At 47.8% G+C, this 13,854-nt stretch overlaps 1 protein-coding gene and 1 long non-coding RNA gene across 2 annotated transcripts; one reads left to right on the top strand and one right to left on the bottom strand.

Moving 5' to 3' along the window:
• Positions 1-399: 399 nt before the first annotated feature.
• LOC139834247 (uncharacterized) lies at positions 400-1,919 on the bottom strand. Its single transcript, XR_011749938.1, has 4 exons — positions 1,858-1,919; positions 1,617-1,777; positions 584-700; positions 400-502 (listed from the first exon to the last, which is right to left on the bottom strand). It is a non-coding gene; the product is annotated as an uncharacterized lncRNA (long non-coding RNA).
• A 2,329-nt stretch (positions 1,920-4,248) lies between these two features.
• LOC127314128 (uncharacterized) lies at positions 4,249-12,778 on the top strand. The gene is made up of 3 exons (XM_051344591.2): positions 4,249-4,694; positions 4,809-6,624; positions 12,049-12,778. The coding sequence occupies exons 1-2, from the start codon at positions 4,685-4,687 to the stop codon at positions 6,602-6,604; spliced, it is 1,806 nt and encodes a 601-aa protein (XP_051200551.1). The 5' UTR covers positions 4,249-4,684; the 3' UTR covers positions 6,605-6,624; positions 12,049-12,778.
• Positions 12,779-13,854: the final 1,076 nt, after the last annotated feature.

The following is a 13,854-nucleotide window of genomic DNA, read 5'->3' as shown; positions in this document are numbered from 1 at the left end:
GGCTGGATGTAATTGTTTCTTAAAGTAATAAAGCATCCTTTATCGAAAAAGGAATACCTGGGTTGTGATGTAACATTATAAGGTCATATGTCTTTCCCAATTACACACGCTGCTAAAAAACAGATGCTCTATAGGTGGAAGAAGAAGCAAGGCAAAGGTCGCCAGGATGGATTTTCCATTGTACGCTTGAAACCAAACGTGAACATTATCATCACATAACAATTGCTATTAAACAGAAGAAAGAATTGTGTGGTTTGTGTCCAATACTCTGACAGTGTTATACATGTAATTATGGTCTTTGACGCATCAACTGTTTGTTAGAATATGTATGCAATCTTCCAACCAAGTTAGTGACGAGCAGGGTTTCCCATTTTTTAAAATGCGAAAACACGAAAAGCATTTATTTTCGATGCACGAGTTTTCCATTTAAAAATATGAGTAGGAAATTGGAGATTGTACCTTCTAGCTCCTTTTGACCAGCCTTCTTGAAAAGGAAAACTGCCTGAAGAATAAAAATATAGAATGAGCAAATATTATACTTGAATGTGAAGCGTCATTTGTCAACCGGCAAATGACACAGTACCCGTATAACTTGTGCATGAGCTCGTATCATTCTTCTCATGTTTTCTTTCTCTTCCTCCCTCTCCGGATCCACAGTATATCTAAAGCGACGCGAGGCATTGAGCACAAGGGCAGCTTGCTGAAATGAAGGGAGGAAAGGCATGCTTTTAAGTTTTAACAATAATGCCCCCTTCCTACTAAATGTATACATCAAACTTCATGTATTTCTTGAAAACCCCGTGGTACAATTTAAAAATTATTACATTACTATTGAAAGGAAAAAAAAAAGTAGGCTAGCAGACTGTTCCTGATTCTAATAACTAGTATACATGTAGGAGTATCTAGATTGGGGGATATCATCCTTCTACTTTGAACAGGTAAGCTTCACATTATTGCAACTTGAAAGTTAACACTATAGCCCAGAGGCAGATACCATAAGATTTCGAAACTGAAGTGCAACAAACGCACAAGTAAGGCACTCCAATTCAGAAAGAGTAGTATAGACATGGCCAGCAGAGATTTATGTGGTAGCTGATGCGCCCTATTGTCGCTGCACATTAATCCACATTCACCAATAAAGCTCTTCCACACATCAAGTCATAAATTCAGTTACTCCAACCTTCCATGGTTGTCAAGTGTATCCATCCATCAGAAGTTCGGAGCCACCACTTGGTGTAGTGACTGACGGCCAACAGAAATTATAGAACAGATCAAGTAGGCAAGGTGGCAATTCAAAGGAAACCGCCAACCCCAACATGGGGCGGCGCGAGGATAAAAACAGTTATCTCAACAACTAGTGCACAATTACAATTACGATTACAGGGAACCTGAACCTCCAGTCACGTCAGCATCGTAACTGCGCTCAAAACTCCATACGACCACACTAGAAATTATCAAGTAAAATACACCATGATGTACATCGTAGTTTTCACAGATTTTTTTTTCCCCTCCAGCGTACGGCAATTCCATCCCAACTTGGCACCCCAAAAAACGATAATCCCCAACAAAAATTTGAACCAGAAGCAGCAGTGAGAAAGCAAATGAGGATGGCATACCCTCCAACGGCGCAGGCGATCGTACGACGCGTTCTTACTGGCAATATCGAACGAGTCCCCTTCCTCCAGCTGCATGTCCTCCTCCTCCCGCACCGGTACTGCGATCTCCGGCGGCGGCGACGCCATTTCCGTGCCTCACACCCACACACCTAGTCGCCGACCTAGCAACGGACGTCTGTCAGAAGCCCAGAACGAAGCAGAAGGTTCTGGAAGCTTCCGGAGCTCGGTGAAATCGCCTTACCTCGTTTTTCGCGTAACCTGTGAAGTGTCAGCGACAGAGCCTCACCTCTCCTCGCCTGTGCGCGCGCGTTTCTGCGTATTTATCGGGGACCCGTAGCGACTTAGCTGCGCGTAGGAAGGTTCCCGGAAGGCGGCTCGCCGATGACTGGCGGGTGGGGCCAACGGACGATGGCCCACGTGTCCGTGAGTAGGCGGAGGCACAACTGGTGGCTGTTGCAAGTTACATACAGACTGGGGGCAGAACGGGCTGGCCTGCTTGTCAGTGTAACGAAATGCTGAACAGAACGGGGTGGTAGCGAGCCGTTGGGCTGGTTTGAAACGGGAAGGTGGAGTATCCGCCGTCGGATCGGATCAACGGTCGGCCAGATTTGACTCGCATTTGTGCCAATGTTAAATGGTGCTTTTTTTTTTTTTTGTTAAACTTGCTTGAGTAGTTCCTTTTGCTCCGAAAGTACGGCGTGCACTATTTTGGATGAAATGAAATGACATCCCTTGGTGAAATGTCTTAAAGTATTTTATTTTCCTCATCGAAACACAATAATTAGAACCCAAACATTTTCGGCTGGAATTGTGACAATTTAGGGTCTCTTTGATGCAAATAATTTTATATGAATTTTGCAGGATTAGAGCATCTCCAGTCGCGTCCCCCAAACCGTCCCCCAAACCGCGCCGGATTGAGCGTTTGGGGGACGTGTTTCGTTCGTGCCGCGTTTGGGGGACGTCGCTCCCCAGTCGCGTCCCCCAAACAAAATTTCGCAAATTTTAAACTTAACTAGATTCGATTAGATTCGTCCAAACTTACATAGATTCGAACGAAATTTGACTAACTTTAAAACTAAACCTAATCTAGAACCACTTGCGGCGGCCGGAGGCGTCGTAGTACTGCTGGAAGTTGTACATCTCGTCGGTGACGACCTCCTGCTTGCCGCGCTCGTCGACGGGCTCGTCCACGGGCTCGTCCTTCACCAAGCCGCTTGGTCCTGCCTCGCCGTCATCGGTGAGGTCCACCAGCGGCTTGCCGGAGTCGCGGATGGACATGGCGATCGCCGCGTCCAGGTCGCCCCTCCAGGCGTCCTTGTCGTCCATGGACGCCATGAACGCCGCCCGCAGCCCTGGGCAGTCCTCGGGGTCGTCGCTGCTGGCGATGAGCCGCTGCTGCAGCTCGTACTCCGCCAGCAGCGCCGCCTGCGACGCTTCCTCCGGCTCCTCCTTCACCTCCGGCTTCGGGATGAGGAGGGCGCCGCCGCGCCTCCCTTGCTGCCGCCCGCTGCCGCTACCGCCACGCCTCGTGTTGACGGGCGTCGCCGGCTCCTCCTTGACCTCCCGTTTGGGGACGGTGTAGGGCGCCGACCGGTACGACGAGGACGGCGTCGATCGCGCCGGTCCCGAGGAAGAAGAGTGCGAGGAGGACGAGTACGTCGTCCTCCTCGGCTGCCATTGAGGAGACGGCGGCGGCGACGACGGCATCTCCAGCCTTGGAGCGCCGTTGCGGAGGCCGCGGATGACGTTCTCGAGGGTGCGCCCCGGAACGCCCCAGAACAGGGCGCGGCCTTCCCTGTTCCAGCTATTGGGGCCGCCGACGAGCCCGTCGGTGCTGTGCATCTCGACGTCGTACTTCGCCTGGAAGTACGACGTCCACCAGGCGTCGTTGTTGTCGACCGCCCACGTCGGATCCAACCGCTCCTGGCGGGTGAGTTGAGCCCGACGGGCCTTGACGGCGTCCCACCATTGGTCCGTGCGCGGCTTCGGCGGCGGCGGAACGCCAATGCCGTTCACGGCCATCTTCCAGCCGCCGCTGCTTGGCAGCCGCATGTCCGGCGGGACTGGATACCGGGCGTGGTACAGCGCCCACGCCTCCGCCACGGTGAGGCTGCCGCGTCCGAAGCCGTTCGCCGCGGCGATCTTGCGGGAGGACGAGCTCGACATTTTTTGAGCGGCGAGGAGAGGATCTGGGAGGGGGGAGGCGGCGGCGACGAGAAGGATTATGAGCGGCGATAACTGCAGGGCGTCTTAAAACAGCGGCGGCAGCGGGTGGTTGCACGAAATAACTCCGGCGCGGACGGCCACGCGGCCATGCACGACGAGACGCGTCCCTGCGTCGCCTGGGAAAACAGGGACGCCATTAACGTCGCTTGACCAAAGGTAGGCGACGGGGTTTTAGCCTTCCGTGCCGCTGACGGGTCGGCCCCGCCACTCCCCGCCTCGCTTTTCGTTGTGTCCGGCGTCCCCGGAGCGTCCCCTGTGGGACGGGGACGGGCTCGGGGCGCCGGACACCGTATAGGGCCGCGCCGGACAAAAAAGGGCTTTGGGGGACGCGGCTGGAACGCTTTTTTTGTCCGGCGCGCCCCAAATCCCTTTGGGGGACGCGACTGGAGATGCTCTTAGCGTGTCTAATAGCATACCACTTGCCATCCCTACCAAGGAGCAGTAGTTTGCTTGACTTGACTCAGCCAGGCCAGTCGTAAAAAACAGGGTTTGGGGGATGAGCATTGGCTCCTTCTTTCTTCGCAGCAATGCAGCATCAGCCTACTGCTGAAGCTCTCCCCCACCCACACGGCTTGCCCTTGGCCAACCTTCTCGATTCCATCCGTCAGTCGTCGCCGCCTCACTAAGTTTTCTTATCTGCGGCGGAGAAAAGAAGGAGAGAGAGATGAAGGCGGACGTTGCTGTCTCCACCTTCTCTCTTCTGCGATCCTGAATTCGTGAGTCCAAACTGCATCTCCGGCATTCTCTATCAGATCTGAACAGTTCGTCCTGTCTGCACGTCGGAACGGGAAGGCAAAGAAACTTATTTCATCAGTTCCAGGAACGAAATCACCACTGCTATTATGAGTTCATGTAAGTCGGCTTGTTTACTTGTCATTTGTATGGATTTATCTAGAAGATGGTATTCTTAATCTTGGTAACGGTTCTTGTACACTGCCTAATGAATGTAGTATGTACTAAATTCAGTTCAGGAGTCGATCGGTAGAGGAGGAGCGGTGCTGCACATGTGGAACCAATGGGCAGTCCAGATACTGGTCTTGACCAGCTTCTCCTTGCAAGTATTCCTCTTCCTCGTCGGTGGAACCCGTCGGCGCGGCAGCTCCACCGTGCTGAGGGTCCTCCTCTGGTTGGCGTACCTGACGGCCGATACCGTTGCAACATACACCCTCGGCCACCTGGCCATCACTAGCGGCTCACATCTGCACCAGCTCTCGGTGTTTTGGGCACCTTTCCTGCTGCTGCACCTGGGCGGCCAGGACACCATCACCGCCTACGCCTTAGAGGACAACCGGCTCTGGCTGCGTCACCTGCAAACTCTCGTGCTGCAGTTCCTTGGAGTTGCTTATGTCCTCTATAGGTGTTTATCTGGCAGCTGGGGATTGGTGACTGCAGCCATATTGATGTTCATACTTGGTGCTGCCAAGTATGGGGATAGGATATGGGCACTCAAGTGCGCTGACAATATTGGCATCGACGGCCTCACAGACAAGTACTGCCATAAGGTGCTTAATAACCGTTACTTGGAGGTTTCTGGGATGGAGGAGGAGGAGATGGTTAAGCAGGGAGCTCACATCTTGCTTAGCATATGCGTGTCCCAGTTCAACGACTGTACGCTAAAGAAGACAACATTGTACCAGTATAAAACCCTGGAGTATTTGGTCGGCAGCAAGAAGATATACAGTGTAATTGAGATGGAGCTGTCGCTGATGTACGACATGATGTACACCAAGGCCGGGGTGATCCACACTTGGTACGGACACGGCATCCGCCTCTTCTCGGTGATTACCATTGTCCACGCATTCGTACAATTTCGGTTCTTTATCAACAAGGATGGTTACCGCAGAGTAGACGTGTATATCACTTACATCTTGGTGGTTGGGGCCTTTGTCCTTGAGATGACATCATGGATCATGGCACTAGGGTCGACGTGGGCACGCCATTTCCTGTACATTCGGGGATGGAACCGGCTTTACCGTGTAACTGTGTCTCTTCGCCGGCTTGTCAATGCAGTAGGATGGAGGATGTGGTCAGGCAACGTTGGGCAATTCAACCTCTTTAAGTATGCACAAGAGCATGCATCCATGGACATGCATAAACTGAAGGACTTGGCTCCTCCCGTGCACATTTCTGCACCTACCAAGGACTTGGTGGTGAATATGATCACCAAGATAGTGGCGAGGCATGGTGGCGAAGCGGATGGTTTGTATTCCTTGAACCAGAAGGCGGAGAACTGTGAGCTCCCTGTACTTGACTGTGATTTTGACACAAGAATCATCATTTGGCACATCGCCACTCATGCTATTCTTCTCTGGATCAAGGACAAAGAGAGGCAACGAGATGATCGCAACTACGAGAAGGCAATCAAGACGCTGTCCAATTACATGGTGTTTCTCCTCGTGAAGCACCCGGAGATGTTGGTGGCCCATACTAGCCGCCAATTGTGCCTAGAAGCCTTGAATCTGCTCAAATTTGTGGACACAAACGGACTCGCCGAGTATCTTTCACAGGACACTCTGCCTGTGCAGGGGCCGCTGATGAAGAATGACCCTTGTGTCAGGGGAATGGCGCTTGCCAAGAGCCTGGTCGGTAACGAATGGGAGAGGCATCACCTGCTGGAGGTGGTATTTGGGGCTTGGGTCGTGATGTTATGCTACGCAGGCAGCCACTGCAACAGGGATTCCCACGCTAGGAGGCTGATCGAGCAGCGGCGGCGAGTTTCTAACCATCGTGTGGCAGCTAGCAGGGCACCTCTCCCATTATGAGAGAGAGAAGCACGAGCAAGGTACTCATCCTTAGTGACAGCGTTTTCTTTCCTAGGTCAGAAATTTATTCCATGATATCATTTATGAGTATATAATTCTTCTCTTGCTGTTTCGCTCAAAAGAAATTATATGCATGCAGCTAAATGTGTCCTTGGCATGTCCTCTTCACCTTCTGATATCCAACAGATATTTCATACTAGTTGGCTAGAATAGTGTAATTTTTGCAAAGGAAAATTGGTGGTTGAATTTGGAAGATTACAAATTTAGCATTCTTAACCAAAGTCCATGTATGTTAGACAACTGTTGGTGTATCTGTTGGGCTGTCTTCTTGTTCTCTGTTGTGGCCCATTTGGCCCAGCCCAGTCCTGACCTATATAAGGTGCTTCTATCTCTGTAACCCTAAGATGAGAGAGTTCCTCCCTGCAGCCTCCTACCTCAGGTTAGGCCCTCACCTCTGTCCACATGGTATCAGAGCAAGGGGCAGTGAGGGCAACGATGGGAAGGACTGCCGATCTGGAAGCCTAGTCTGATGTGGCTGCTAGGAGGAAGAGGAAGAGGAAGGGAGCAGGCTGCTGCGGCGGCAAGGAGGGGAAGGCAGTGACAAGTAAGGAGACGAAGAGGCATCCTGCGGGTAAGTCCTTTGCTGGTTCTGAGAGGTTAGTTTGGTGTCAAGCATGGGGGACAACAGGGATTTGGCCAAGGCTCTGGAGAAGCTGGCAGAACTTATCACTACCAAAGGAGATGGAGGAGGATCTGCTGGAGGGGGAGCAATCGTTCCCCATACCATCATCGGTCAGAAACTTGAGCTGCCGGCGAATGAAATCAAGTTGGAAGGAGTGGCCAACTATCTCCGGTGGTCAAGGAGGGCGCTGTTGATTTTGAACTCGAAAGGGTTGGATGAACGTGTGAGTGATGAAGCTGCAGAACCAGCAGACAAGACCAGTCCGGAATGGAAACAGTGGAATGCCATAAATTCTCTGATTGTGGCATGGTTGCTTAACTCTTTGGTTCCTAACATTGCTGCTTCTGTAGAGGCACTCACAAAAGCTTCAGAGGTATGGGACACCCTATCAAATCTTTATTCTGGAAAGGGGAACATTATGTTGATTGCTGAGATTGAGGATAAAGTGCATGACTTGCAACAAGGAAACAAAACTGTGATGGCATATGTGGCTGAGTTGCAGCATCTTTGGGGAGATTTAGATCATGTTGATCCTCTGGAACTTGCCCATGGGGAATGTGTGAGTGCTGCTGCAAGCTGGATTGAACGTCGACGAGTCATGAAGTTCTTGAAGGGTCTTAATCAAGATTTTGAGGGGAGAAGGGCTGCTTTACTACATCAAACCACTACCCCTTCTCTCAAAGAAGCCATTGCAGCTATGTCCAGAGAGGAAGTGCGTCTGAATATGACAAAGGGAAGCGATTTTGTCCCTCATCCAACCTTCTACACTAACGAGAGACAAGAGATGAGAGACTGCTATACTTGTGGGCAGAAGGGACACTTGAAGCATCAGTGTACCTCCTTTGCTACATCCCGGAGGGGGAGAGGAGGATACACACATGGCAAGAGGAAGCTACGAGGAAGAGGTGATGGCAGAGGTAGTGGACAGCCATATGGACAAGACCATGGAAGAGGTGGTGGACAGCACTATGGCAGAGGTAGTGGACAGCCATATGGATATCGCATGGCAGGTGGGTGGAGGACAAAGAAGACGCTATATCACCCAAGGCACATATGGCAGCAGCTTCAGAGTCAACTACCAGTACCTCTCAGGGACAATCAAAGGAAGAAGGACAAAATGAAGCAACCTTTGGGAACTTTGCTCACTATGTCTACAAAGATGAAGGTAATATTGATAGAGTTTCTATAGCCACTCATAATGCTAATTCAGATTGGATTCTTGATTCTGGAGCATCCAAACATGTTACTGGAAATATTAGTGAGTTTGACTCTTATACTCAGTATCCTTCCACACATAGAGGCACTATCCAAACAGCTGATGGCACAGCACAATCTATAAAAGGGGAGGGGTCGGTGCAATGTACACCCAACATAAAATTGTCATCAGTTCTACATGTTCCTGCTTTTCCAGTAAATCTGCTATCTCTAAGTGCCTTGATTGATCAGCAGGACTACCGTATAATAGTTGATAGATATATGTGTTTAATTCAGGAAAGGGAGAGCAGCAAGAAGATTGGGACTGCAACCAGGCATAGAGGTCTTTGGCACATAGATCGTGACAAGATGGGGCATGATGCTAGTTCTGTGCTTGCTGCGATTGTTGGAGGAAAGGAGAGTATGGCACTAGTTCATCATTGTCGAATGGGTCACATGGCGTTTGATAAAATGTTTCGAGTTTTTCCTGATGTAATGAATGGAGTGGACAAAACCAAATGATGTTGGGAGGCCGGCGAATACGCTAAGCATACGAGAACCTCTTATGTTAGTAGAGGGATCAAGTGTATACCCATTTGTGTTAGTGCACTCTTATGTATGGACGTGTCCTGTTGTGTCAGTAAGTGGCATGAAGTACTTTGTGACTTTTATTGACTGCTATTCCGTAATGACTTGGATCTATCTTATGCGTCACAAAGATGAAGTGTTCACTTGTTTTGAGTTTTTGTGCCTATGTGAAAAACAAAAACAATCATCAGGTGCAAGTGATCAGAACAGATAATGGTACTGAATATATCAACAAATCTTTTGTCGCTTTCTTATCTTCGCAAGGTATACCGCACTGACTTCATGTCCCGACACTCCTCCCCGTAATGGAGTTGCCGAGCGGAAGAATAGGCACATTCTTGAAGTGGCTCGATCTCTTATGTTTACCATGAATGTTCCAAAATTCTTATGGAGTGAGGCAGTTATGACTGCTACATATTTGATCAACAGAATGCCTTCAAAGATTCTAGGTATGCAGTCTCCTTGCCAACTCCTTCTAAATAACAATGACTTTGTTGTACCACCCAAACTCTTTGGCTGTACATGTTTTGTAAGGGATCACAGACCATCTGTTGGCAAGCTAGATCATCGGGCTATCAAATGTATCTTTATTGGCTATTCCTCCAGACATAAGGGTTACAAGTGTTGGAGTCCCACTGACAGGAGGACATTTGTAAGCATGGATGTTACGTTTCGCGAGTCAGAACCATTTTATGACGGTGAGAGTGATCTTAGTGGCTTGTTCCAGGGGCTTGACCATCTTGGTGATGCTCAAGAGGGGGAGCAACAGCAAGGTGCTGATCAAGAGCAGCAAGATGGTGACCAACAACAACATCAATTTCCTATTGTTGCGGAGATTCCTGCAATTCCTGGTACACCTACACCACCTAGACCTGTACCACCACAAAGATGGCTGCAGAATCCACTTGTGTACTCTAGAAGACAAGTACAAAGGGAACAAGTAGATGCACCAGAGGAGCAACAAGACCAGGGGCAGGGGGAGCAACCCATTGGACCAGAAAATCAAGGAAGTACAAGTGTAGATTCTGCAGAGGAGAATCAATCTCAGACTGAGTCCAATAATAGCCTAGACTTGCCAATTGCAATAAGGAAAGGGATAAGAAATGTTGGGCCCCCAAAGCGACTGAGTTATGATGACTATGACATAGGAAATTATATTTCCTACGAGGCATTGTCACCCACTTTTCGGGCTTTTGTTGCTTCACTGCAAACTGTATCTGTTCCTAAGGATTGGAAGGCAGCCAGGTTGGACCCGAGATGGTGCAATGCTATGATGGAAGAGTTAGAGGCCTTGAAGAAAAATAAAACATGGGAGTTAACAGATCTCCCTAAAGGAAAGAATACAAAGAGGGTCGTAAGTGGATCTATTCTCAGTAAAACAAAAATGCGTAAGGAAAAGTGGAGAGATATAAGGCAAGACTTGTGGCAAGAGGATATAGTCGGACTTATGGCATTGACTATGATGAGACATTTGCACCAGTGGCAAAAATGAGCACCGTCGAATTTTGATCTCTTGTGCAAGAAATTTCGGATGGCCCTTGCATCAACTTGATGTCAAAAATGCATTTCTGCATGGTGATCTTCAAGAGGAGGTGTATATGGAGATGCCACCAGGATTTGTCAGACCTGAAACTAAAGGGAAGGTATGTAGACTGAAGAAATCTCTATATGGTCTCAAACAATCTCCACGGGCCTGGTTTGACAGGTTCAGACAAGTGGTGTGTGGCATGGGTTATGGTCAATGCAATGGGGACCATACCCTATTTTACAGACATTCGGAGCAGAAAATCACTATCCTTGCTGTGTATGTTGATGATATTATCATCACGGGAGATGATGTTGTGGAAATCACAAAACTGAAAGGATGCTTGAGTCAGGCCTTTGAGGTGAAAGATTTGGGAAAACTTAGATACTTTCTTGGAATAGAAGTTGCAAGATCATCAAAAGGGATATCACTATCTCAAAGAAAGTATACATTGGATCTCTTAGATGATATGGGCATGCTGGGGTGCCGAGTGGCTTCAACACCTATTGACCAGAGCACTAAAATCACAGCAGAGTCTGGAGAACCCATAAACAAGGAGAAATATCAAAGACTTGTTGGGAGACTAATATACTTATGCCACACGAGACCAGATATATCATTTGCAGTAAGTGTAGTGAGTCGCTATATGCATGATCCGAGGGATGGACACCTGGAAGCAGCTCAAAGAATCTTGAGATACTTGAAGGGCACTCCGGGAAAAGGAGTGTTGTTTAAAAGTAATGGACACCTAAATGTAGATGGATATTGTGATGCGGATTGGGCTAGCTGCTTAGATGATCGAAGATCCACCTCAGGGTATTGTGTTTTTGTTGGAGAAAATTTGGTGTCGTGGAGAAGTAAGAAACAATCTGTTGTCTCGAAATCAACAGCCGAAGCTGAGTACAGAGCTATGTCACAGGGCCTGGGTGAAATGTTGTGGGTACGAAACCTTCTAAGAGAGCTGAAAATTTTAAGGCAAGGAAGCTTGAAAGTGTGGTGTGATAATATGTCTGCCATAAACATAGCAAATAACCCTGTCCAGCATGAGCGAACTAAACATGTGGAGATAGACAGATTCTTTATTAAAGAAAAGATTGATGCAGGGATTATCTCATTGGCTTATGTGAGATCAGGACAACAAGTGGCAGACTGTTTAACAAAGGGACTGGGCTCAAAGGAGTGTAATCTTGCCTGTGCCAAGATGGGGATGATTGACATTTATCACCCATCTTGAGGGGGAGTGTTAGACAACTGTTGGTGTATCTGTTGGGCTGTCTTCTTGTTCTCTGTTGTGGCCCATTTGGCCCAGCCCAGTCCTGACCTATATAAGGTGCTTCTATCTCTGTAACCCTAAGATGAGAGAGTTCCTCTCTGCAGCCTCCTACCTCAGGTTAGGCCCTCACCTCTGTCCACACTGTACTACTAGTTTGATTCATTTTCTTATCACTCATGCAGCTCGGAAAGAAGCTAGTATAACAAAGTGGCGTGAGGAAGATAGAAAACACACCATGCGTCTGAGGAGACCTTTGATTGGCCGAGGGGATGGGATGCTACAAAGAGACGTTGAACTTGGAGCAACTTCCTACTCTCATATCGACCAAGGCAACAGGAGCAATGCAGCTCCTGATACCTGAGGGTTGTTCTGCATTATGCCCGCAGTTATAAAAGGATTTGAGTAGGTCGGTAGGGCAGCTTGCGTTCATGATACATTTTGCCTTCTGCCCTACAGGCTTTATTCGAAGCGAGTAAATTCAGTGGGCATGTATGTCATGAAACAAGCTCGCAAAGCATTTCAAGACTATTACTGCAGGGGCCTAGCAAAATGGCTTGGGTGGTGCAGGAAGTTTCTGAATCGAAGTTTTATTCATCTGGCTTGACCGGTAATGTTATCCCTTTGATCGATCTGTAGACTGTAGTAGGAGTGAAGGCACTTGTTGCTTTAGTTAGTGCTTTTTGTATGGTATGTTATCTAGTTTTGGTCTATGTCTTTTTTATATGAGTGGGGGTTTGTCCTGCTTCATATCCTGGTTTGCTTAGTAAGGAATGATTTCCCTCCCCTGTAGGAAGAAAAAAACTCCATGCTTTCCCAGTTGTTCATATAGCCAGTTTGCATCAGTTTGGCGAACTTACATCAGCTGCTCACTTGATCTTAGGATTGTTGAATGACACTGGCTAGAATGTTGATCCCAGGTGCACAAGTTACTTCTCCTTGAAGATTATGTTTTTTCCCTTTGAACAATGACACCACTAAACTTGAGTGCTGGTGGTAATTGGTACTTATGTACTAATTGGTACTTTTGTACTATAGCACTACACAGTAGAGTACAAGATCCTTATAACCTTGCAGCCATATGCTATTCTATGGTTTTCAGAATGTGAATCTACAGTTCCTCTTTGAAAATGGTAAACTTCTAGTGATGCCGTGTTGCTAATGAACGTATCAAGAAGAGCAGATTTGCGTTGCACTACCATCTAGATACTCCTACGTACGGAAGAGCAAAACAAATAAATTTATTTGTCCATGCTACTCCGTATTTCTCATTTTGTGAACATAGGGAAACAAAGAAAAACAAATGGTCCGTGACCTATCTTTCATGTCTACAGCATGAACTTGTGTGTCATACAAATTGTGGTTCCGAATGGGGTGGCCTGCATGTTTCAGCAGTTGTCTGGCAGGACAAAGATATTTCAGTTTGGATGCAGAAAAAGATGTGTTGTTGAGCCCTTATGAGTAGCATGACGAGTCAGTATAACACCATGAAAAATTATGTGAAATCTTACTCCCTGTCAGATAGGAGTCTGCGGGGCAACTTTTCCTCATTCTTGGTAACCATTTTAATGATGTAATTGGCTTTTCTTCCCAAACACTAACACCAATGGTGTCTTCTGTGTGCTCTGTTGTTTTGCCTACAGAGTAGCTGTTTCTTGAAATTATACATTATATTTCGAGTTTGTTTTATTTATGCCACTAAATGTCAGTTAGTTCTCTGAATCAAAGTACAAGCACTTTCAAAAGCAGCAATGAGAAACGGTACACTTCTCCACATAATGACATGCCCTTCAGCTAAATAATTTCATGTTTTGGGGGGCAAAGATTAGGACCCTTTTTTTTTTTGGAAGATGCTCTTAGGTGATGGCATGCCTCTTATGACAGAACAAAACATCAACACAAACAAACGTCATAGGCATCCAAAAGGATGCCACAAGATGCACCTTTCGTGGCTCTTTGAATCAAACAATATAAATCCCCTTCAAAAGCAC

Source organism: Lolium perenne, chromosome 7 (genome assembly GCF_019359855.2).
Source record: "Lolium perenne isolate Kyuss_39 chromosome 7, Kyuss_2.0, whole genome shotgun sequence".
NCBI classification, from domain to species: Eukaryota; Viridiplantae; Streptophyta; class Magnoliopsida; order Poales; family Poaceae; genus Lolium; species Lolium perenne.
This window is presented reverse-complemented; position numbering and strand designations above follow the sequence as displayed.